The sequence below is a fragment of the Trachurus trachurus genome (genome assembly GCF_905171665.1).
Source record: "Trachurus trachurus genome assembly, chromosome: 17".
Taxonomy (NCBI): Eukaryota; Metazoa; Chordata; class Actinopteri; order Carangiformes; family Carangidae; genus Trachurus; species Trachurus trachurus.
The window spans coordinates 26,706,303-26,732,145 of NC_139900.1; the positions used below are offsets into that span (position 1 = coordinate 26,706,303).

The 25,843-nt window shown below is 45.3% G+C and overlaps 2 protein-coding genes across 2 annotated transcripts; both read right to left on the reverse strand.

Moving 5' to 3' along the window:
• Positions 1 to 2,020: 2,020 nt before the first annotated feature.
• Positions 2,021 to 15,174, reverse strand: mmp14b (matrix metallopeptidase 14b (membrane-inserted)). Its single transcript, XM_083992232.1, has 10 exons — positions 14,552 to 15,174; positions 7,640 to 7,788; positions 7,400 to 7,522; positions 6,937 to 7,244; positions 6,204 to 6,365; positions 5,782 to 5,939; positions 5,561 to 5,699; positions 5,281 to 5,431; positions 3,792 to 3,907; positions 2,021 to 3,690 (listed from the first exon to the last, which is right to left on the reverse strand). Exons 1-10 carry the CDS (start codon positions 14,648 to 14,650, stop codon positions 3,188 to 3,190), a joined length of 1,908 nt encoding a protein of 635 aa, XP_083848358.1. The 5' UTR covers positions 14,651 to 15,174; the 3' UTR covers positions 2,021 to 3,187.
• A 1,285-nt stretch (positions 15,175 to 16,459) lies between these two features.
• On the reverse strand, positions 16,460 to 23,677 carry sall2 (spalt-like transcription factor 2). The gene is made up of 3 exons (XM_083992229.1): positions 23,560 to 23,677; positions 17,919 to 21,757; positions 16,460 to 17,550 (listed from the first exon to the last, which is right to left on the reverse strand). The coding sequence occupies exons 1-3, from the start codon at positions 23,633 to 23,635 to the stop codon at positions 17,257 to 17,259; spliced, it is 4,209 nt and encodes a 1,402-aa protein (XP_083848355.1). The 5' UTR covers positions 23,636 to 23,677; the 3' UTR covers positions 16,460 to 17,256.
• Positions 23,678 to 25,843: the final 2,166 nt, after the last annotated feature.

Here is a 25,843-nt window from a genome sequence, read left to right on the forward strand (position 1 = left end):
GAGAGGACTGTGGGGAGGAATTATGCTGAGGCGATCCTTTTTTTCTTTTCTTTTTTCACTCTGCAGAATCAGCTGGGGGAAGACAGAAAACATCAAGTCGTGACCCGCTGCTAAATTTCTGACTTGTGTGTGGGTCACAGCAACCAGTGGAGCGAGGAAAACATCGCACACACACTGAAATCTGAAACAAAAAACATGATTCCTACATGACGTATCCTCCATTGTGGCCCTGCAACAGTTGAAAAGGCAATTAAACAGATCCCAAGCAGCTCCCCTCCCCCCACCCCCTCACTGCCATGTCCTGCTGTTTGTCTGGCCCACATGATGCAGTCGGAATTCCAGATGTTGCTCATGGAATTCTGCTCCATCTCTGGCCTCCAAATGTGACTTAACCCTCCTCGCTCTTCCTTCATCTCCTCCTCCCTTGAAACCCCCCCCCCCCCCCCCCATCTCCCCTCAAGCAAAAGAAAAACCCTCGTGACTGCTCCCTCCACAGCCCCAGCTCTTCAAAACACTGCAGCAAAGTGGAGACAAATGGGCGCCCTAAATCTTTTCGGCACAATAGGAAAATACTTCATCATTTTAATTGCATGAAGTCCCATTGCAGTAATCATAACATATGATAGAAACACTGACCCCCCCCCCCACCCACTCACTTTCTCCCGCAGTCAGTCATCTTTACGGTGGGTCCAACGTCTGTATGGCAGTTGTTCATTAGTGGGATCATTAAGGAGCGGGGAGACGCCTAGCTCTGCTGTTCTGGCTTTTATTGGCTCATGGTGGATGGGAGTGTTCACATACACAGTGCATAATGCACAAATAAAAGCATTTATAGCTGTGCAAAACATGCAGGAGAGCGTGTTTGTGATGCTATATTTGTGAGGACCTATGACTATGATGATCTAAAGCCTGAATCCTGAAGAAAAGATGTCCTCACTTTGCTCGACCCCCCCCCTCATCATCCTGCTCTTCGGTCCTCACAAGTATGGAAGAACACACACACCTCTCCCTCCTTCGCCGTATAGCTGAGATATGTTTTCCTGCTGTGCAGCAATAGCTTTACACAATCGTCCTCATCCCTGTTTCTACTTAAGCTTTGGATCCAGTCCGTGTTTTCCGACCCAGTTTCTGGCCTGCCAGTTTCCGAGCCCCAGTAACACAGAGTGGTGCGGTCGGGGAGCAAGAAACCTGGAGGTCCAGGAAGACTAGGGAAGACCAGATGGAAGAGTGATGTGATCAATATGAGTGGTAAAGGAGAAGAGTCTAGGTAAGAGCTGGATTATTTGAGAACATTTAACCCTAAATTAAAATATTATGACAACCACCAGCAGTTAAAGGTCTGTATTTACACTCCTGATGCTCTGTTTGAAATGTTCATATCTATTACAGGACATATTTGTGGGTTTAACCATTGCAATGTACTCTAGTTTTATAACTCCTCTCGCTCTTCTCCCTGAAGTTCTGACGGTTTTGTCTCTGAGCCTCTCTTCTGATTGGCTGACTGTTGTCTGAGTGACGCACAGCTGGGCGAACCACAGGTAGCGTGGCAAATGCAAATGTTGATGAATTGGACCAAACTGAAATTCTACAAAAGAGTTAGCCAATGTTGTGTAGCATTACTACTCTTGGGAACGTTGTGTTGGCTTCCTGACATCCAATGATTGTGCAGCTTTTTTTCTCAACATCTCATTGGCTTGTAGATTTGTTAGCTCCACTGCAGAATGACCACTTGCTGTCTGTGCTTAATAAAGTTAAAACAACCGAAACAGGTGGGACGGCGGGGCCTGGTTGGACAGGAAGCATGGCTGTACAGCTGTGATGTCACAAAATTACAAAATCCTGACAGCTCATTGGAATATGTGTGCACTTTAACACTAATAAGACCTTCTCTATAATTAAAAACAACACATGGAAATCTCACTTTCTACAGTATGTGACCTTTAAGAGAAAGAGACAGAAAGAGAGAAAGATGAAGGGAACGGTTTACAAAGTGAGAATCAAAGCACAGAAAGCCTTTTGAAATTACTTTATTTTGTAAGAAAAGCTTAAAAATATAAGTGAGTAAGGACACACACACAATCTCGTTGAGAAAACTAGATCATTATCATTATTATCATCATGACTAGTATCATTATCATTGTTGTTAAACTACTTATAACCCCTGACTAGTAATGTAGCACCATGATTTGAAAACTGTAAACAAGTACAATGACAAAAAGGAGTCATTTTCAGATTGTCAATTTATTTTCATTTGAGATGGATTCAAGGTTAAAAAAAAACAAAAAAAACAATCAAGTTTCAAGAATACATAACCCCCTTCCCCATTCACTGTCCCCACATATATAAAATTAAGGCCACTTTCAAAACTGAATGTCACTGTCCAGCAGGACTTTTTAATGACAATGTACAAAACACATTCTTTACACAGAGGACAACAACAATAATAGTAATAGTCAAAATAATAATGACAACATCATTTATAATAATAATCAGAACTAGACATTGATATAAAAAAAGGAGAAGACACAGTTGGATTTATCGCTTCACTCTGATATGAGTGTATCTCATGCTTCGTAAGGTTTAATGTTTTGTTTCCCTTTCATGGTCCATACTGGCTCTGACATGGTTCTTTACTGGAAGATTAAGGAACACAATGACTGTACCACTGTGGTTTTTCAAAATGTGTGTGTTTATGGGATTGCGTGCAAGTTTACGAGGGGGAAGAACGAACAAATCAAACACACAGTTTGCTTGCGCGAGAGAACATGCTAGAATGGGCGTCTCGATGATGCAGGTTCAAAGCGGAAATTCACGAGGACACAAACACTGACCACTGACAAAAACTTAAAAATAAGACATTGAAAAAGGCTAAAACAAACAGCAAAGAGCTGGCGTCAGTTACCGCGAGGAGACGGGCAGAGAAAGAAGGGAGAGAGAGAAAAAAAGAAGTAAAGGCCTAAAACATGGAAGGACGGAGTGGTCGAGAGAGACAGAGCAAAAGGAAATCTGGCAGTGGTAAAAAATATTTTTAAAATGCAAGTCTGGCGCTTTTCCTTCTGCTCTTTCTCCTGTTTCACCTCTTTCTCTCCTGCTCTGTTATCTGTGTTGACATTTCCTTCCACTTTCTTTTTCTTTCTCTCCCTGGCTCTCGCTCCCCTCCTCTCCCCTCCCTTCCCTCCTCCTCCGTCTACACCTTGTCCAATAAAGATCGTTGGCAGTAGAGGAGTCGGCGTGGGGTACCGTACCGGCGGAAAAACACCAAGGCTGCCAGCGTTGCGATCACACACACTAAGAGGAAGAGCGGCACCACCACCGCTGCTGCCCCGGCTCCGCCACCGGACCCTCCTTCCTGATCCACTTCAATAATGATCACCTCTTTGTCCTCTCCCTTCTCCCTCTCCCTCTCTCTCTCCCTCTCCCTTTCCCTCTCCCTCTCTCTCTCCCTCTCCCTTTCCCTCTCTCTATCCCTCTCTCTATCTCTATCTCTATCTGTGTCCTTGTCCTCCTGCTCCTTGTCTCTGTCCTTGTCCTTGTCGTGTCCACCTCCTCCTCTTCCTCCGTCCGTCTTGGGGTCTTCATTGGGGCAGCCCATCCAGTCGCGAAGGGCTGATTTGGGATATCCTGGCTCCACACGCATCATCTGGTTGTTGAACTTCCAGTACTTGTTGGCTTTGTAGAAGTAGGTGTAAGCTGGGGGATGGAAGCACACGGTGAGCAACAAACCGGTGACAGTGAGAAAAGCAACTTGTCACAAATCGTCATCGTAGTAATAATAGAAACAGAATCCGTACCTTGATCTTTGCTCATGAAGGCTGCCTTGATGTTGTCAGGCACTCCCTGCCACACATTAATAGCTTTTGGATACCCATCGTCGACACTTCTCATGTCTTCATTGAAACGGTAATATCTGAGCAGAAGATGAGAGGGCAGAAGTAAAGAGAGTTTAGTTTATGGTCACATTCAGAGCCCCCAAAAGACTTGAGACAACAATGACTTTAGATTTGACTTGGACTTCCTCCTTTAAAGGTCTTGAGGCTTGTTCTGACAAACCTAAGATTTTAAACTGTGGGGCGGCGTTTAGCTCACTGGGTGGAGCTGCTGCCCCATGTTGAGGCTCGGTCCTCGGTGCAGGCGGCCCCGGTCCGAGTCCCGCGTCGGACGGCCCTTTCCTGCGTGTCATTCCCCCACTCTCTGCCTCCCCATTTCCTGTCTCTCTCTTGACTGTACTATCAATTAAAGGCAATAAAAGCCCCAAAAATATACTTTAAAGGATGAGATTTGACTTGTCTTTAAAGAGACTTGTGAGACCTGACTTGGATTTGTCCAAAGGGACTTAACACTTAACTTGGACTTCTCTCAAGTAACTTGAGATTTGGCCTAGCGTCTCCCCAAAAGATTCATTACTTGACTCTGGCTAAAATCATTTAAAATGACCAAACTGTGTGATGCGTACGTCTGGGACTTGCCTTAAAGGGTTTGGAACTTGACTTAGGACTTGTTCTGACAGATGTGAAACTATATTTGGGATTTTGCCTGTAGGTTTTGTGGTTTCGTTTGGAATGGCCCTAAATGGCGTTTGACTTTCCCTGAAAGACTCCTGAAAATACTTTATCCCTAAAGGAGTTATGAAGTGACTAGGACTTAAAACGCTTCACTTGAGACTTATTCCATAGAACTGAGACCGGATGTGCTTTAGAAATAAACTTGATTGATTGATTTCAACTCTTCTCAAATGACACAAATCCAAACTGGCTCTTGACCCGGAAAACTTCAACCCCTACTCCGAATCGACGTGTGTGTTCCTGCTGAATCTAAACACTTGGCTGAATACGAAATGGTCTGCAGAGTGTTTAAGTGTTGTTTCCTCAGAAGCAGCAACTCTTCACCTCTTCCAATACGTCTGAGGACTCATGGACTTTGTTTAAGTAGGTGGCTGTTTGCACCATGATAATCACTGACTTCTGCGTATAACCCACCTTTTTTATAACAATGACTATATGGTTTAAATATAGGGAGGCGCTGCACGCCTTAAAGTTTCCTCAGGGTTTGTTTTCATGTTTAAATGAGAAGCAGGTTTTGTAGCTCAGGGTTAGTGATTGACTTCATGTGTTTCAACCTTTTATGGTCAGCAGTCAAACATGCTGTATCTTCCAGTGAAGGTGACGCAAATGGACTTTCCTTGAAACTCCTTCTTGATAAACATCAGCACAGTTTCATCACAGCATGACACACACACACACACACACACACACACACGCAAGCGCAGTGAAGATGACTAACTTGTTGGCTCTGAAGAAGAATGTTTGTCCAGTCGGTGTGTAGAACAGAGCCGCATCTAGTCGGTCTTTGGGGAGTCCGCTGCCCATTTCCTTCAGATTTCTGGGGTAACCAGAGTCCAGAATAGATTCACTGAACACCCAGTACCTGTCCCCTAGAGACACGGAGAGACAGAATGAGGCACAGAGGGAACAGAAACAGAAACAGAACCATAACAGGTATCTGCAAGACATTTCCTGTTTGGCAAAGAGTAGTTTTAATGAGTTTTAAAGCTCTGGCTTACCTTTAAAGAAAGCAAATTTCCCATCTTCCCTTTCAAAAGCAGCATTAACATGAGTGGGTAATCCCCTCCAAAAGTGACCAATCGGCATGGGGTATCCATCCAGCACATGGTTGTTACGCACTCGCCAGAACCACTTATCCTGAGAGGGAAAAGGATCATTTAAAACTGTCCAGTGGCCAAACTGTTGAATCAAAACTTCAACTATGAGACGGTGGGTTTACCTTGAACACAAACATCTCTCCTCTCAGGGTGGCGATGGTGTCAAAGTGCCCGTCACAGATGTTGGGGCCAAAGCGAGGCTTGTCTGGTGCATATGTGGGATCGGGGTTGTAAGGTGAACGGGGTGTGACAGGAGGGGGCTGAGGGCCTGATCCTGTGCCTGTGTGGAAAAAGGACACAAGGGAAATCTTTAGTGTGGATATTCTGTTATATTAAATGAGGCTTCATCACACAGTTTCACAAGGGTTTGGAGCAAAGTTTAGGTTTAGGTTTGAGCTAGTTTGTTATTTGGTGATAGATTTGTGATAGACTGTCTCTAAAGCAACTCGAGCTCCAAACCCTTTATAATGTAAACTAGACAACAAAACAGATAATGGCCTTTTTTCTGGCAATGATTTGAACCAAAACTTTGTTGATAACATACCATAGAGTTGCTGTATCCCTCTGCGGTCATCATCAGGAAGTATGAAGTTTTCGGTGTCCATCCACTGGTAGAAAGGAGCCATAATGGCTGAGGGGTCGTTGGAGTGCTCCAGACCCAGAGCATGGCCCAGTTCGTGCACCGCAACCAGGAATACATCATTACCTGAAACAATATCAACCACAAGACAATTTATGATGACTTTTTCTGAACAATCTGACTAAAGCAGGAGACAGGAGGAAAAAAAAAAAGTTTTCCTGATGAAACGATGAGTTATGAAGGAGGAGGAGGAGGAGGAGGAGGAGGAGGAGGAGTAAATGCTCCAGTTTCCTCATTTTGAAGTGACTCACTCCAACTCACCCAATAACCTGACAGATTAAAGGATCAAAAATAAAAACAGCTGTGGTGTCACATGAAAATGTGTTGGACTCAAACAGCTGACACTGCACAGCCGTGTGTTTTCCACAATTCAGAAATAAACACGTCTCCATTTCTGCAGTATCAACATCCCCTGGAGGATTCACTCCTTAAAATGTACTGATACAAGACTGGACGTGTTGCTGCCTGTGTTGTGCTTGTGACAGCGAAATAAAAAAACAAGGAGTCCTGTCTCCCAACATCATGTAACAACAAGTAACTCCCACTATTTGAGCTTATTCTTGTGTTGTCAGTGATTCACTGAAGAAAACAAATCCTGTTTATCAGAAGGTCAGACTGGATGTATCCTTGTTCTTACCCATCAGATCCCGGTTTCCAACCGTCCATGGCTCGGCAGCGTCAAAATGGGTGTCTCCGCCGATGCCATTACCAGGGAAATAGGCATGCGCCAGGAAGCCCCCCTCACCATCGAACGGGCTGGCGTCGCCATGGAAACCCTCACCAAAGAAGAGCATGATGTCGGCGAACTCCGTTACCTTGTCCCGTATGTAACTGTAGGGGATTTCCTTGAAACGCAGAGAGGTGACGCTCTCCCACACCTTGAAGGCCTTCCTGATGGCCTCATGGGTCTCGTACTCACCCACCTTAGGCGTGTAGTTCTGTATACTGAGGAGTGTTTAAACAAGGGGGAAGGGGAGGATGGGAGAGATAAGAAAGAGTTATTTCCACTTAACTAGGTAAACTAATCAAAGTGTAAAAATAGTTTACACCGTGTCCCTGTAGATGCATCACATTCTTCAAAAGCAGCACTGTTGACTTACGAGAAAGTGACTTCATTTTTGTTCCATCTCAGGCCCTGGATGGCGTATCGCTTCCTCCTCAGGTTGCTCTTCAGCTCAGCACCAAACTTATCTGGCACTCCACAGCGCGGCCGCCTCATGGCCCTGCCACACAACACAACACAACACAACTCCACTTACAACAAGGTGGGGAACAACTATATCACTTTTGATATATTTGACCCAAGCTCCATGAACAGAAAACTGCTGTCTGATACTCACGCAACGGTCTTGTCGTCGAAGGAGCCGGTGATGGTGAGGCCGTAGAACCTCTGCATGGCGGCGATGGCTGAGGAGACGGAGTGAGGGGAGCGGAGGGCGTGGGTCCTCAGGTCCCCCGGGGGCAGGTAACCATACTGCTGTAGCCATGACTACAAGACAAAGCAAAAAAAAAAAAAAAAAAGGGAGAAAACATTGAAAATGAGGAAACTCCAGTCTTAGTATCTAAGAAAAAAAAGGGCTTGGATTAGAAACAGATGCAAAAACATTTCCCTAAGTCACCTGATTCTGTTGTGGTGATTCAGGGTAAACCAAGTGTCTGGTAGCCTACGATGTTGATTGTGTGCGCTTGCAGCAAATACACATTTCTAACTGACATCAAAAATAAGCTCTTAAATAATGTCTCTCAGTGTTTTGGTATCTTGTAGCCAGCAGGAGCAACATCAGTTTCAGGCACCTGGCCCGACTCCACGCAATGACTAAACACAAAAGCTATTCAACCATCAACATTTGGCTCTCCGGCGAGCACCACTGAAGTCCAGGTCAACATGAAAGAACGCTGCCAAGTTTAAACCCCCTAAGAAAAAAAAAAAAAAAACTTCAAACAAAGGCAGTTCAAGTTACAATAAAACCAGAAACTGGAGAAGGAAAACCCCCACACAGAGTTAGGCTACAGATTAACTTCAGTATCGACTCTGAAGTTATTCTGTGACCACTTGTTTGTGTTTCAGTGCAGATTGTGACAGTTATAACTTAAGTCGCTGAGTTTGGACATGATTAAAGCATTTGTTTAAACCATTTGGAGCACATATTACGATGGTCACTGAGTTCTCCAGTGATCCAGATCCCTCAGTCTCCGCTATGATTGACCTTACTTTCCCCTGGAAACCCATTTCGCTGCGGTGCTGGTTTGACATCTGGACCGGTGCCAGCGGCTTCGCGCCGCACCCCCACACAGTTTCTCCTAAACTCTTTCCCTCTCAAAGTGGAGCTGAAAAATAACACTGAGGCCATTGTGAGTGCAGTGAAAACCGAGACCACTTTGATATTCTGCTGTGCACAGTGACTTTGTGCGCTTGTAATGCGCTTTTAGGATGTGTTTTATTGTTTGGATACAGTATGAGCTTGACTGATGAAAGTTTCCAGACTTTTTTGTGTCCGTGTCTTTATGGAGGCTGATTTTTTTTCCTTACACAGGACGACTTGATGTGATCTATTATGTAATTATTCCACGTTTTGTATAAGATTGGAAAAGCCATAATCCTAGTGAGTGTATATGTGCTGAGCAGGGGATTGGGAGAGAAGAGCGGAAGATAGGGAGTGTCCCAGGGTGAGACTCAGGCCTTGGGCAACCTCAGCCAACGTCTCCAGTCAAGCAGCAGCGTCAGTCAGTAATTTCACTGGGAATTTCTTCCTAGTCGCATCCAAACCTCAAAGACAAACTCTTCCCCCCACGTCCATGTCTCTGTCTTCGCCTCGTCACTCCTCCCTCATCCCTCTCTTATGGAAAACCCAGAGACTTGAGGGTAAATACTGACGAACAACCACACCCAGAGCCACTCCATTATTCCTGTATATCTGTTGCTAATAGCTGCTAAATACATTGAAAGTAAAAAAAACCTGCCGGCGCCCTTTTTCCACTGAGAAAATACAGCACAAGGCAAATGTATGAGTTCATAGACTATAGGTCTGTAGGTTTATACATGACTATACTTGCATGAATAGCCCTGATGATTATCCAGCCTTGCACTCAAGCTTGGGCTGTAAGTGAATGGCAGTTTGGGAGCCCTTGAAGGTCTAATCTCTCCCTCTGTGTCTTTGGGAGACATGGAGGTCTCGGTGTTTAGACTTCACCCCTGAATGAGCCCTTTCTGGGTCTGACTCACCCATGCAGCTCCAGTGGACACATAAAGACTCACTGTTTGCCACTGTTACAGCACATCCACATAAGCAGGAAAGAGAGGAGCGCAAGGAGGGAAAGATGGACTTAGTTACATCTGAAGGTTGTAATTAAGAGCTATAATGAGGCTCCTGAAGTTTGTGGGTCTTCTAATAATTATTAATGTTGCTTTTCCTCTCTCTGAGTTCGACTTTAGCACCACATTCTCTGTGAGTATCACAAAGTGGGTGTTTAAGGCCTGATTTGACACATTCACTGTGTTTTCTTTTGCGCAAACTCCCGATTTTTCCCTCAGCAGTCAAAAGGCTGCTGTTGAATGACACCGAACACTTGTTTTAACTATAGGGCCTCCACGCCTCTTTCACAAGTCCCTCAGGTGACTTGACAAAGTCTTATTCACCGTCACACTAGACTACTTTTGACCACACTAATGGGGCTGAGTAACTAAAGCAGCAGCAGGAACCCAGGAAGAGGAAATGGTCACTATTTACTGTGGCATAGGAGATGACTACAGGCTTTTGATGTAGACCGGTGGTTCCCAGCCTCGTTTGTCGGTTGGCTTTTAGACACAGATAAACTCACTTTACTGAAAGCCTGTGATTCCAATTATTCATCCATGTTCAGTCTATTCTAGCTATTCACCCTTCATAACAATCTCCACTACTTAGCTATTACTTTTTGCAACTTCACCAACTACTTACCCATGATTCTTAGTACATTTTAAGTCTCTGCTTAGCTAATATAATATGTGATATATTTTCTTGCATCAAATCATTTCTATTTTTTTTTAATTCAGTTGAGCTACTCCACAGTCTTTCCATATACGCTCTGGAAACTGCAGCAGTAATGGCGCACAGAACCCTTGGTTGTGATGTGAACTGCTTCAAACCGCTGTATGGACACATGTGTGAGTGTTAGAGTCAATCCAGATAATACACAGACACAAAGAAGCAAAGGATCTTTGAGTTAAGTCAAACCCTGGGTTTTGAGGTCAAGGGCGCAGCTCGCTCGTACGCAGCCATGTGAGTTTATTGTTTAATGGAAGATCTAGAAGAATCAAACAGTGGTTGCTATGGATGTCAGTGGGCAGAGTGCTCATTTTACATAGGATGAGAAAAGGAGAAGGAGGGATTGCATTTCAGAAAAGAAAAAGAGTCAGTTGTTCCGTTCAGTGACGGCCAATGGAAAGAAACTCTGGTCAACAGCGATGGGAGTCCAACTGATGCATGCTGGGTATACAACACACACACACACACAGCTCCTCATTACACATCCACTCACTCTGTCCAGAGGGCTGCACTATTATGTCAGATGATTCATAAACGTATGAAATTATAGCTCCCAATTCACTCGTAGAAGCCCGTTATTGGCTGTTAACGTGTGATTTTGTGTGGTTGTGTATGTGAGGGGCTTGGTGTGTGTAGCTACATTTGGTACCACACATAAAACCAAACTGTTTAAACTCTTTATTGAGTTTGCTTGAGGCTATTGCTGCAGGAGGACTACGTTTCGGAGCGTTCCTATCCACACGGCCCTCAGCACACATCTAGAAACCTTTTGCAGCATGTGTGTGTGTGTGTAATCCCCAGCTGCTGTCTATTAAAACAACTCCTCCATGGCCAACGACAATAAGAGCTGGTGACACAAGAGTGGAAAAACACACATCCCTGCGAGTATCATTTGACTAATGGGTCGATCCTGAACAAATCACGATGACACAGGTTTGTCACGGGGGGGAAAAAATAAAACTTCTCTGAAAATGATGCTCATTTCTCACTTTCTTTATGATAGAAATGAGGCAATACCTTTGTGCATTACCTTATTTCCTGTAACACCTCCTGTCTGCTCTCAGGGCCTCCCACTGGTGACCATCAGGATGTGGGCTTTGTCTAAAAAGTATACGCACCCTTCCTTCCTTACTCCCTGCCTTTCCTCCCCCTTCCTCTAAATGACTAGTCAGACAACAGGATGGGTCTTGTAAAGTTACTGCTCTAACCAATTAGAATATTTCTTATGCTCGTTAAGGGCACGAGGGCAGATATCACACAGGATGTGTGCATGACAACTGTGATTCACACCCCCATCCCATTCAGCTTCAATTTCCGACTGTTCCTTTTTTTCCCCCCAGATTGCATCACTCCCATGGTCACAATGCCTTCCTTTCTATGCATCAACAGCGTGCTCACTGTTCTCTCTGTCTCACCCTCATCATCTCAGCTCATGTCCATTTGTCTTCCTTTGTAGTGAATGATCTCAGCTTATAGCCATTCCTGTGTGCGTGTGCATAAGAGAGGATTTGTGGCCACTTTGGAGAAAATGTGTGTGTGCGTGTGTGTGTTAGGGGCAGGTGGCTGCTGACACACCAAGGTACACCAACTGCCCACTTCCTGTCTGCCACAGACCACAGGAAGTGACCTCTGCATCCTTAAAGCACCCGACTGTTTATCTGTCTCACGCAGACCCTCTGACCAACATGCAACCGCTCACTTAATTAGACTCAGTGTTAAGTGAAGCACAAACATCCTACTCAGTAGCTGAGTGGTGGTGAGATACTGCTGACTTGTGGGTTTGTGGAGGAAGCATGAGATCACGGACATGCGCTATCTGAACAAGGAAAGTTAAAACTTTTTTTTTAAAAAGACGATCATAAAACAGAGGAGGGAAATTACTAAATTAACATGAATTTAAATTAAATTCTCCCGTTGCCTCGGCTCATGTCTTACTTTAGTGCAAATCCCCACTGCAACCGTTAAAGCTCAGTTCCCTGTGTTGATACTGGTGTTGCTCTTGTCGACAGTGATGATCTAAAAAGTTCAACTTTTTTTTAGATGACTCAACCTATTTACAAAGTGTTTAATATTTCGTAACTCATCTCTATGTTTCAGTTTCAACATTCAATTCTGTTTCTCTGGAACAATGGCAGGCAAAATCACCTTCTTCTTCCACCTGCTTTATTTTTATTCTTTTCTCCCACCGGCCTTTTTGTTGATATATTAAATAGGTCAGACTTTGTTTGAAGCGCTACATCTGCCCAACATGTTCAGTCTCATTTATGTCCTCCAGTGAAGCCTAGAAGATGCCTCGCTTGCTCCATTAAATATTTTTAGCTTGTACTGGAAACGGAACTAAAGGAAGTCAGGGCATTGCAAATTTAAATGAAGCCATATTTGTTATTATATCATGAATGATCTTTATGGGACTTCTTACATAAAAATCTATTCTTTAGTTGGACTTTGCCACAGTCATGGGTGACGACAGTAGCCTACGTCACAAATACTCTTGTTCTTAAAAAATGTACTTCTGCTGTGTTATTCTTTAACTATCAATCGATTATTAATCATTAACATGTAAAATAGTCAGTAAAATAATTACTGTATGTTGGAGCCATTTCTTTACAGTAGTATATCCAGGTAGTGGCTATATGCAAAAGTGGCAGCTATAGTGATGAAGATTTCAAAGAATGTCCTTAAATTTACAATACTGATTGACATATATAGGCTATAATTGCCAAAGTGTTAGTATGTGTAATTAGATTTAGACGTGATGGCAGGCTCCACTCCTGTATTTTGAATTATGGCAGTGAGATGACTCCTGTGTTTACATTTTACAGAGTGGGCCTTTAGGTTGACAGACTAATGTAGGTCAGTGGAGTCAGCTCAGCTTTCTTCCACTGGCACAGCTGGAAATATAATTCTATAGTCGTGATTAGAGAGACATTTGGCGCCAGTGTGTGATCTAGCAGAATCATTTAGACCTCTCAACTCCCACACATGCATGCACAGTCACACACTCCAACACACACTGAGTTAGTATTTACTAATTATGCTGAAGGAGGCAGGTGTGTAGGGGTGCAGTAACAGTCACTTCCTGTAACATTAATGCAGAACCTCCTAACACAGTTGGACTGGAGGACTGCTGATGCTGCAGACATGAAAGATCAGAACAGAGAGAAAAAAGAACAAAGTAGAACAGAAAAGAACAGATGAGAGACAGAAAAATATCTGACACTACTTAGTTCCATGGTGCTTCAACTCAGTGGGTTATTGAAAGTCTTTAATGTACAGAGCTGGAGTTCAAACTGTGGCGAGTGTTTTTCCACAGCTGCCCTTTCGCTGAGATGCTGCAGAACTTCTCAGATTGTAAAACCCACTTCGCCCAAGTCCACAGGACACATGTCAACAATTACATCTCCCCATCCCTCAGAGTACATCTGTACCCACAGCTCTCTTGCCCCCCCTCCACCGGGCTCCTAACCCCCCCAACCCTCCCCTCCACTCCCCATCTCCAGTCCCACAAAAATTGCCTCTGTCTCTGCCCTGACCACAATACAAGCTCATGCATTTCTCCTCATTTGCTTTTTCTCTTGCTCTCGCTGCTTTTGCCCTCTCAGCATTTCTCAGTGTTTTCATGAGCGCTATCATCATTATGGGCTGCTTCCTCTAACCCAGGGTCACAGCCCTTCCCATGTTCCTGCGCCACCACAAGACAAATGCAGAGATTTGCAGTTTTAACTGTGCTATACTGGTTTTGTTTAAGGCGGCCACAAACACAACGTAAGTACATCATTATGAGTAAATTTATCCTGAAATGAAATCAGACCATAACATTTATTGAAATGAGTTACTAAAAAGTTAATTCAGTCTTACAGGTAAAGAACAGACTACTCAATAATTTAAACTCCACTTGTATTTTGTTATCTTGTGGCTTTTTCATGGTCACTTATTTTGTTTTATTTGTCAAATGTGGATTTATTTATCTATATTCAGTTATCTATTTTAGATTTAATGTCTTATTCCTCGAGCTGAGATTTATTTATGTGGCTTTATACCACAGATCTGGATTTATTTATGTGGCTTTGTCTGGGTTTATTTAACTTGATTCCTATTGTCAGAATCTGTTTATCTGCGTTTTTGCTATGGATTCATTTGAGACTCTCCTAGTCTATGTTTATGTGCCTGTCTTTAACTCTGTAATCTAGATTGATTCTCCACCTTTGTTTTTTGTTTTTTCCTCACCTCTGGATTGACTTGTCGCTCTGTCGCTCCCTGTGCGCTCAGCTCCCACACCACCGCCAGCAGCAGCAGTAGGACAAGCGATTTCAGCTCCAGTGCCATCACTTGGTTCTCCAGGGGGAAAAAAACAGTGAAAAACGAACAGATCTCCTCGTTACACTTCGCGCAACCTTCTCCTTGCTATTTGTCAAAACATTATCTGCGGAAACTTATCCCCATCAGCCAAAGTCCTGGCGCAAACGAGATCGACTTGGCGCAGAGCGCAAAAAAGTTCCCCGAAGATGTGCAGCAGTGAGCCTCTGCAACTTATAACTTGTGTTACTTAAACCACGACAAGTATTTGTCCAGTCTGTGCATTCTTCTCGAGTTTTGGTGAATTTATTTAACCAAATTATCGGACGTTACTTGAAGCAGGAAGTCAGAGAGGGGCTTCTGGAGCTGCAGGCTGCGCGTACACTTTATGTCCAAATTCGGCTTTGCGCTTTGCTCCAGATGTTGCAGCCGACTTTGTTTTCATGAAGCAATCTTAACTCCTCGCTGTCCTCTCTCTGTCCTATCCTTCAGTCGGCTTATTTTGATCCCCTCTCCTCTCCCTCTCTCTCCGCTGCAGACGTGGTAGTTTGATACTCCCCGGAGACCTTTAGCTGGAAAGTAGAGGGTTGTAAACCTCCCCCTCCTAAATCAGCCCGCCCCTCTGACATGGAGGGCTGGAATCAACTTGGTGACCTTGGCATTAGACTTGGCACGGTCAGCCCTTATCCTCAGGCAAAGATTAAATGACTTAATTCTCCCTAAAATGCAAGAAGCTGTATTGACAGAAAAGAGAGCGTAAACACTATGCTGCGTGATGAATCCCACAACAAATGATTTTGCCAAGATGATTTTGGACTCTCTCTCTCTCTCTCTCTCTCAACTTTCTATAGGAATATTTTTAAGATGTGGTCATTTTTAGGTTTTATCAGTACTGTCCGTGTTAAGGAAAAAGAGAAATTGCGCCCTCTAATGCACACATTGCGCATACATTTAAATAGTAAATCACATGATCCATATTCCTGCATCCATACCTTCCACTGCTTTGTATTTTGCGTTGCTGCTTGCTTTAAAAGAAACTTTGTTCTCTGACTGATATAGTGAAATCTTGTTGGTTTGGTTTCAGATCACAACAGTAGACTGCCACATGTATATGTCTGTTGCCATGAGGTCATTTGTTCATTGTAATGGCAGCTATAGATTTCATGTCACATAGGATGACTGCTGTGGACATGATGCTTTGTAGCTGCATGTGCACAAAGTCTTTTAAAACACACATGTTTTCTGTAACCTACCTTATGTGTTCACATGCTGCAGCTCAGCTGTTGTGTTGGCCACAGCTGAGGAAAGACAGTTGGCCTCCTCCTCTTGGTCGATGTGACAACAACAGAAGAGAGATCAGATTGTCTTGGGAGCGATCAATGACATCGGTCCAGTTTGGACAAGACTCAAGTGTCTACAAGCATTCTTACAAGCTGTGTTCATGGAGAAAGAAAAGCCAGAGCACAAGTTATGACACTTTTGAGTAAAAATTCTCTTCAACAAGATGAAGGGGGTTTTCTTTCCAAATTGTTTTTTAATGCGGATATATTGAACGTATAGCTTACAACAAACAGACATAGACTTCTGATATATATATAGTAACTTAAGAGTTTTAGTAACTTTAGTAACTGAAAATAGTGTTACAGATAATACATTTGGACCAAACAACAATCATAATATTCACAAAGCTGAAGGTCAAAGGTCACACAAAAGACCATGTCCTCACTGGGCTCACAAACACTGCAATTGTGCTTCTGGTTTGACAGGACAATATAGTGAAAAATAAACCACAATGACGAGTAAGTAGTTTTTCTGGATCACATAATGGGGGACAAAAGACTTACTATTCCCCACAGAAAAAAAACATTCATATCGATGGCCTTGATTGCCCAATTTTGTTGTGTTCACCTATTTCTTCCTTTTTTATCAGTTCACTCTGCACTTGAAGGAGAGAATCCTTTAGTTATGAAATGGACCAAGGTCGTACCATTTGCAAAGAAATTTTCTTTTGGTTAGCTTGAGCCTCCTTTGGTGCCATTTGGATCAGATTTGGTACATGGCACAACAAGAGTACCAAAACACTTACACAATGACATAAAATCAATTAAAACTATTCTTTTAATATACGTTCTGGTGACTCACTAATAATGATCAGAAATGTTCAAATGTAGTAAACTGTACCCACCTGGACCTGGTGGCAAGTACAAACAGATACTGTGAATTGTTAGGCCCATGACTGGTATGAAACATTGATACAACAGGAATACTCTTTCTCCATATCCAAACATAGATTCTTTATGTTAGACTGTGCTTCCAACTATTACGGACCTCAGCCAAAGGCAGTGTCCCTTTTTTTTTTTTTTTAACAAATCCAGGAATTAATGGACTCACTTTGTTACTTCATGAATATTTTCATTTGTATTTGTACAATAGCTGTCTCTTTTTTTAAACACAAGACCAAGCTGATTGACTCACAACTTTCACATACAAACATAATTACTCTGACTATCAAACTGACAGGCTACTTGAAATGTGTTAAGGAAGCAGTACTACGCAAAAGTTCATACAGTTTCACCAAAAGGTAAACATTGATTGAAAACACCAAAAAAGAATCCAGCCAATCACGTTGACTTGAGTTATGACCCTTCACCGGACTCCTCCCCGGCTTCAGAAACTCTTGGATCTGACAGAGACTGAGCAGGTTCTGACTCATTCTCCTCTTGGGGTCCAGCAGCTGGGTCATCATTTGGCTCATTACTGGTGTTGAGGAAGGCTTGGTACTGGTTCCAGAAACCGGTCGAGCTCCTGGTGGCAGGAATGTTCAAGGAAGTCATAGATGTGGAAGAAGGAAGCTGATCAGCAGAGGAACGGCTACTCCGGGCTGGTGGACGTGATGTTTTGGATACAACACCGTGGTGTTTCATGTGGCCCTGAGGGTGAACAGAGTGAAATTAATTCTAGATGCAATCTCCATCCTGATCATATCTATTATTAGGTACGAGTTAGTAGAGGTAAAACTATCAAACATGCCAAGGTAATGTAGTGTAATATTCATGGGCAGTTTCATCTGCCAACTGAAAACAGCATCTATCATTTTTATTTATGGGGCATATATGTCAACACAGTCTGCGTCTTCTTAATGTTTCATGATGAAAATGCCCATTATTATGATTTATTAGCCTCAAATTCATATATATAAAAAAGAATGTGTTAATAAACCTCTTTAATATTGGCTCAACCTCCTGAAAAAAGTACTGTTAATATATCTATACATCTTATCAATGGATAATAACCTCACCTTCAGTCCACTACGACTGGCATACTCTTTTCCACACTCAGCACAGCAATAGGTCTTCTTCTCAGGACGAGACAACGGAGACGGCAGGGTAGGGGCAAGGTTGATGGGGACAGAGGCATCCAGTGTTTCACTTGGAGCTAATCCGCTAATCTTGACGCCTTCTGCCCGCTCTTCCCTCCGATAGGAACCAAAATGGAAGCTCTGACGTGTCTCCCTTGTGAAACTGGCAGCTCTCTGTGATGCAGCCCTTACATCAACGCCAGTCGTTTCTGCCGTCTCCAAAGTGTTCATCATTTTGGGATCTTCATCAGGCACAGTTGCTGGGTCTTCCTTTGGTGTTGTTGGTGGAGGAGACTGATCTTTGTCTTCTTCCATGGGTTCTGGGGACTGGGGCCTTGGGGAGACTGAGTCTGATTCCAAGGTTGTTGTTGCATTAATATTAGCATCTTGACTCAAGCTGGGGTTGGAGGAGGTACTGGGACAGGTGTAAGCAAAGGGGGTACCAAGGGCAGGTGTGCTTTGTGAGTCCTCCAGGTTTGCACTGGGGCCAAGGAAAGCATCACAGGAGATAGATGCTTCATCCTCTCCAGATTCCAGTGGTACCATGGCAGTAGGTGACACTGTGGTTTTGGTAACAGTGGAAGAAAGTGGTGAGGGGGTGGATTTAGAAGGATGGACATCAGCAGTGGCTTGATCAACCTGTTTGTCTTCTCCAGTTGGGGAACTTTGATCTGTCTGCTGAGAGGCTGGCAATGGGGCACTGACACAAAGGACAGGAGGGTCAGCACTGCCGGGTGGTGGAGTTTGTGTGGTGGGATTCATGAAGGGATCAGGACTAAGGTCAGAGGGGGGGATTGGGTCTGGGCTGCAGGATGCAGCGTTGCTGGGAGTTTTTGTGAAATCAGCAGATTTCATACTGCCAGAGACCGGGACTGGGCCAGCTGCTGGAGTTTGAAACTGTGGGCTCTTGGAGTGGCTGGCTACAGAACTTGCTCTACTAGAGGCAATGTTTGGGTCAGAGGACTGGGATTGAGACTGCGACAAAGGTTTTGTATTAGTTTCAGTGGACAAGTCGTGTGCAGAGTCCTCTGTGCCATCTGGTGGCAACTGTCCACCAAGGTGCATACGGATGTGGTGCTGAAGCACTAGAGCGTTGGTGAACTTGCGCTGGCAGAGTGGACAAGAGTTCTGGACACGTGCATTTGGTGGTCGGGCATGATGAGTGGCCAGATGTGACCGCAGGCTACCTTTGGTGGAGAAGGATCGTCCACATATCTTACATGGGAAAGGACGTTCTCCAAGGTGTGTAGCCTGGTGCAGACGCAGCGCTCTGGGGCAGCTCAGCACCCGTAAACACACCCCACACTGATTGGTTGCTAGGTTAGCTGCTGGACCTGTGATGTTTACTGATGGTAGCATCCCTCCCGCCATGACACCTGCTCCATTGGCACCCATGCCGAGGGCAGCGACCATCTCCTGGGTGAAGTTTGAAGTGGTAAGAGTAGAAGATGGTGGGGACGCCATGACATAGGTGGTAGAAGTGCTGGCATTTGTGAAACGACTGTTGGCTGAAGAGGTAGTGGTACTGCTAGATAACATCTCCAGCATGGAGGTGGAAGAGGAGGAAGACGTCCATGTAGAAGAGGAGCTGGAAGGAGCCTTCTCCAGCTTCTCCACCAGCCTCTGCAGCTTGGAGGTTTCAGATGTGGGAGTGGAGGATGCCAGGGAGGACGGAGTGCTGGTGGTTGGACCTAGGGCTTTGGGAAAGGAGGAAAATGGGAAGGAGAGCTGAGAGTGGCTTGAAGAGGCAAGTTGGAGGGAGCCCGCAGTAGAGGGTAGAGGGGTGCGTAGCAAACCCAAGGCTGGATGGTTGTAGAGGGGTGAGTGTGCTGCAGGGGTAGAGGAAGAAGTGGAGACAGATGGGAAAAGGAACTTAGGCAGGTGGGCTAACTGGGAGTAAGCCGCAGAAGAAAGCATTGGGGCATGAGGGGGTGTGTTTTCATCAAAGTGCTGCTGCTTGGCACCCTTGAATAATCCCGTGAGGGTGGAGGATGAAGACAAAGAAGGGTTCGAGAGGAGGGAGGAGGCCAGAGAAGAGGTGGAGGCTGAGGAGGTGGCAGATGAGTGGGATGAGCCTGAGGCGATAGAGGCCGCAGCGGCTACAGCTGCAGCCCTATTCAGCTGCAGGATAGAGTGGGAAATCAATGCCAGATCCACAGTAGGGGGCAGGGGCAGGGTGGAAGGGGTAGATCCTCCAGAGGTACCCAAAGAAAAGCTAGTGCTGGTACCACCGGCCTCCAAATTATCTCCACACGTTTCATCATCAGGCCTACTTTTTCGCTTTTTCTGAATCATACTGACACCGCTGCTACTGCTACCACTGCTCATGGTCTGTCCCATATCTGCTCCCCCACTGACCCCTAACGCTACCCCAAACAGAGAAGGTGGCAGGAGTGAAAGTGAGAGCTCTGGGTTTTGCTCACGATGGCGTAGGAAGTGCACCTTGAGGTTGCCCCGCGTGGTGAAGCGGCTGAGGCACACCGGACACTGGTAGGGCCGTTCCCCTGTGTGTGAGCGCAGATGTATCTGCAGGGCAGAGTCACTGCTGAACATTTTCCCACAAAAGCGGCAGCCATGTGTGAGACGGCCAGCGTTGGAGGAGCTGGATAAAGGGGAGGAGTCTCCCCCAGAGACAGACTGCAAAGCATGTTGGGAGTTTGGGACAATAGATACTGATGTGGAGAGGGATGAGTTTAGAAAAGACAGGCCACTGTGTCCGGTCACTGAAGTGGTATTTGGAGATTTTTCGTGAAGATAGCGGTTGGGCAGAGCTAAAGACAGGGCTAGAGGATAGTTGGAGGAAGCCATGGAGATGGTAGCAGAAGAAGTGGTGGATGGAGCTGAGGACTGAGAGCTCATTCCCAGATAGCTATGAGTCCCTGACGTCCCTCCTGTCCCTTCTGCCTGGGGCTTGTGGGGCTGCAGGATTTGAGATGAGGAAGTGCTCGCCTTTGTGGGTTTGTTGGCATGAGAGGGAAGCAGGGAGGAGAAACATGCCAGGAGAGGAGCAACAGAGGTGGAAGGCTGAGATGGAGTTGGCTGGTTAGTTGGGCTGGCTGCCCCTTTGCTGCCTTCCAAGCAAAGCTGAGGCAGGGGGGGGAGGAGATGCTGGGAGGGTGTGTCTATGGTGTACGAGGCTCCACCAAGGCGTAGCACCTGCCTACAGATCTCCTCCGTAATCTGCATCTGGTGGATCTGCCTTTGCTGCAGCACCCGCAGCTCTTCCAGGATCAGAGCGATGCTCAGCTGGGCCCTGGACGGTGCAGCCGAGGCAGATGTCACTCCAGGGCTGGGAGTGGGAGTGACGGGGCTCGGGGGGCCCTCGGGCACACGGCTAGGGCTTCCAGGGTGAGGTGGAGGACATAGGGAGGCAGAGGATGATGATGAAGAAGATGAGGTGGTGGTGGTGGCTGACAGCCCCAACTTGGGAGAAGCCATGTGTGCACCTCGGGAAGGGTGGACGAGGGAACCTTCAGAAGACGTGGGGCTGCAATCAGACGGTTGGAGCACGGGTGGATGTTGAGTTTGGGAAGACAGAAAGGAGGAATGGCAGTCAGGTGGGAGGGAGGGCGGTGGGTCTTTGAGGGCCTGCTGTGAAGGCTGGCTCGGTGAGTAAGGTAATACTGGACCCTCAGGGGGCAGAGACGGGGCTGGACACCCTTTGAGGGACGAACTGAGAGCAAGGAACAGCTGGGAGCTTTGAGGAGAAGAAGATGGAGAACACAAGGGAGAATCCGGAATAAATGGGAGGGACTGCGACTTCACTGCCGAAGGTTCATCTAGAGAAATTGAAAGGAGAAAATCTAAATGTAATTTCAGCATTTATGATGACAAACAAATCTGTACTTTTTAAAAAATATATATATTTTTTTTGCCATCAACAATTTTAAACTATGAATTTCCACAAACACCACAAACAAATCTGGCAGTGAGAGGAGCAGTCTTTCATTTGCTGACTCCTTGCTGTGTAGGAAATGGAAGCATTAAGGTGACTTTTAACCCCTCTGTTGAATTTCCACCTTCTTATCATTCTCCACTGCTTTCTTTCCCCTTTTGTCCTGTCCATCCTCATCAACTGTGGCCTCCTCTCCACTGTCGCCACACACAAATACGGACACACGGTGATGCATGAAGGAACACATGCTTGCGCATACACACACACACAGATTTGACTGGTCTGCAAAAAAATATACTGCTTACCCTTAATGGAGCCTACCTTGTTTCTAGGGCAACATGCACAAGACAATGGAGAGATGCAAGACAAGACTTTACCCCACCCCCCACCCAAATAAAATAGAAGCCACATCCACACACTCATACTAAGACAGTCTTCCATCCCTCTCTCCCTTTCTTCCTCCATTCAATCTGTCTTTCTTTCATCTCCTCAGGAGCCCATCCCCCAGTAAACCCAATGAGGTGCTAAATGTTAAGGCCTGCTTGGGTACTGGACACTGTACTAGGAGCCTGATTGGCCGGTAGACTTGACCTTCCACGCTCCCGGGGTCACATTCCTGATATGTTTAGGGCCAGGCAGAGGAAGAGAGGTGGCGTGCAAAGAAAACAAACAGGCCTGCAGACAGACATGATGACTCACAGGCCATCACCCAGCTAAGTTAACTCAGGAAAGCAGAGAGGCACAGAAGTGAAAGCACATGCACACAGTATAGCTGTCAATACACAACACAGAGCCACGTTGTATGCACAAGATCTCTCATGCACACGCAAACACATACAGAACTTACAGCTGTGTGTGTGAAAGCTACAGTTTTATGACACATTGTGAGCTCTAGTCCCGTAACTGGAGTGGACTGACAGACACAAATACACACACACACACGCGCACGGTCACATACACACTTCTTCGTGGGTATGTTCATGCCTCAGTGCCCGGCAACAAAGCTGAAAGCGGACAATAGGGTCTAATGCTATTGCGGTTAGAACACCTTATTCAGTGCCTCAAAGTTTCCTTTAACTTGACCTTCTCATGCTCATCCTTTTTGCTCTTAGCAAACATTTTCAAATCCCCTATGTGCTCTTTTTTTCCACAGATATTTCTCTGTGGATTTTACTGTATGTCCCCAGATTCTGGGTGGTCCGTGTCTTTGAACCTGGCAGTGAGGAGGAGTGAAGACAGTTGGGTTTTTACAGGGCAAAGAAAGCTGCTAATGGCTGCAACCACGGAGAATGAATTAAAGACTGTGCAGGCCAGTAATTCCAACAGGCCTTAGTGTCTGTGCCTGCACCTAAATATAGACTCCCATTCAAATACAAATTAAACTTAACTGTTTGATGAATCTGGTACAGTCAATTTCTAAATGATGATTCCCATTAAATTATTAGGCTGAACCACTATTTCCCATAGAAGTCTGGACAAGTCATCTGAGGTGAAAAAGGTTAAAGCATTAGTTGAAGTGCAGTATTAGCACAGCATAGTAGAAGATATACCAACACTTTAAAGTATCAACTGACACAAACACTGAATACTTAGGATGAGTGACTATTTGAGGGCTGAATTTTCCATCAAATGTGAATGCCAACTTACTGCATAAGCAACACTCTAATAACACAGTCTATTTCTCACCATGCTCAAGTATCCGACAGGCACCGAGGGTCAGGCTCATAAGCTGCTGGGGTCGTTTCTGTTTCCGACGGGACATGCTTCTGCAGGACGGGACCGACGCAGGGGCGCATTGGCCAACACGAAAGTTTTACTCTGTCTCCCTGCACACTGAAAAAAGGTAAGTGTCTAAATTACTTCACGGGGAAAAGAAAGAATGAAGAAAACGTGAATATCATCTCCCCCCCAAAAAAAGAAAGGAAAAAAAAAGTGAAACTGAATGCTCCGTGTGGATTAGTCCCAATAAAGTGGGTCCATGTTGGTGGCATTGTGGAGCAGAGAAAAGAAAAACAGCACTGAAGTGCCAAAGAGGCTTGTGTGACAGTTTCTCTCAACAAGTTTCCCTTCTCTCAAAACTCACCGCTGGCCCTCCTTCTCTTCTTTACACACACACACACACACACACACACACACACACACACACACACACACACACACACACACACACACACACACACACACACACACACACACACACACACACACACACACACACACACACGCACACACACAGCTCACTTGTTCATCCACTACTTTGCATTCAAATGGCGAGTGAACACCCCTTCTTTTGAGCCAAGAGTCCACTGCCTGTCTTTAGTAAACCCTCATACACTGACGCTTCGTTTCTTCACATAATGGCCTTCGCTCCGTCTTTCGACTGCTAATACGAAGCCGTAAAACCTCAACCTAAACCTCACCGGAGGGAATCCGCCTGTGCGTAACTGAGACACAGCGCGCACAGGTGAACGCTCAGGTTAAATGCGTTCTGCTAGACATATTATGTCACAGGCCACCATCTCGCACATGGACACACACACACACACACACACACACACACACACACACACACACACACACACACACACACACACACACACACACACACACACACACACACACACCTTCAGGTATAATCAAGGTGTGTGTGCGGGGTTTCAGGATGAACAGGCTTCAGCAGCCTGAGCTCAGTAAACAGCGACTGAAATGAGGTGGAATTTGCAACAATGGCGTTGAGGGGGCACAGCTGAGTGAACATCACCCTCTCAGAGCCTCTCCAACACATAAGGCCACTGACTGGAGGCACAATGCTCCCTTTTCACTCTCATCCCGACTGCTTACCACGTGGAGAGAGGTAGTGAAAGAAAGACACAGCCGGAGTGAGGAGGGGAAAAAAAAAAAAAAAAAAAATCATTTTTCACCATGTGACACCCCCTCAAACACCTCAGCACCTCCTCTCTGTCTCTGCAGCTTGGACAAAATAAGAAAAATACATAAACACAAAGTCTGGATCATTTAGGTTTACAGTACAGAAGAGAAGCCAGGTGATGGTGAGAGTCTGAATTATTTAGACCAGGCCCTCCATTGTCGGACAGTGGGAATCCAATTCATTTAATTTACTGTAACAGTTTAACACCGTCTCATGTTAATTCTGTGTCGGGCCTGTAGACTATTGTCTTTGTAAACCAAGCCGTGATTGCAGAATATTATCAACGGATCAAAAATAAAATCGTTAAATATACTCGTTATCGCGTAATAAATCATAATCTGTCGACGAAATTGAAGTGATAAGTCAAATAGTTATCAAATAGTCCAACCGAGAGTATCGTTGCTTTTTTCCAACCGCAACTCTATTGTGCCAACAACGCATTCGTGTTTTTCGTGCCATCTTGCCAATATGATCGCGTATACGACCAGCCGCACGTCTGTTACACCAATGTTTGGAAACAAGCGCAAAATACGGCCGAGCGATGCGCGTTCCCGCTACTGTACGGCGACCTGTTGCACGCCACGCGCGCTCCCACATCATAACAAGTTATGATTCATAAAATATTATGACTTCTCCGAAAAATACAGTCCCGGATGTGCATTTCCCCCACAGGCCGCTCGTCGCCGACACAGCCCGGATAAATACAACATAAAAACAACTTACCATGTTTGAATCGATGATTTTTGGAAGCGGTAGTCTATTGTATAATGACAAGGGGATGGAAAAAGGCTCAGAGCTTATGTTGGGTGAGATCGGCTCCGTCTCTCAGCCGGGACACTGGCGCAGCATTTCCCTATTCACTCCCAGGGATGCGCAGTCGGACAGCCGCATTTTTTTCAATTATTTATCTCCGTCGCAAAAACGCGTTTCTTTCTCTTATGACAAAGGGTTATTATGGCTCAATGTATTTACTCATAGTCCAGTGGCAGCGGGAGCAGCAGGGGCGGTGCACGGAGCAGCGGCCGCTACAGGGGGAGGATT

Bases quoted from the DNA above. Each gene is read 5' to 3' on its own strand.
- mmp14b (XM_083992232.1), bottom strand. From the start codon at position 14,650: ATGGCACTGGAGCTGAAATCGCTTGTCCTACTGCTGCTGCTGGCGGTG. The intron at 5,700-5,781 runs GTAAACCCACCG...TTTCCCTCTCAG, and splicing joins GAGAGATGTTTGTGTTCAAG to GATAAGTGGTTCTGGCGAGT. The intron at 3,908-5,280 runs GTTAGTCATCTT...TCTTCTGCTCAG, and splicing joins TTCTTCTTCAGAGCCAACAA to ATATTACCGTTTCAATGAAG.
- sall2 (XM_083992229.1), bottom strand. From the start codon at position 23,635: ATGTCCCGTCGGAAACAGAAACGACCCCAGCAGCTTATGAGCCTGACC. The intron at 21,758-23,559 runs GTGAGAAATAGA...CAATTTCTCTAG, and splicing joins CTGTCGGATACTTGAGCATG to ATGAACCTTCGGCAGTGAAG. The intron at 17,551-17,918 runs GTGAGGTTATTA...GTTCACCCTCAG, and splicing joins CCAGTCGTAGTGGACTGAAG to GGCCACATGAAACACCACGG.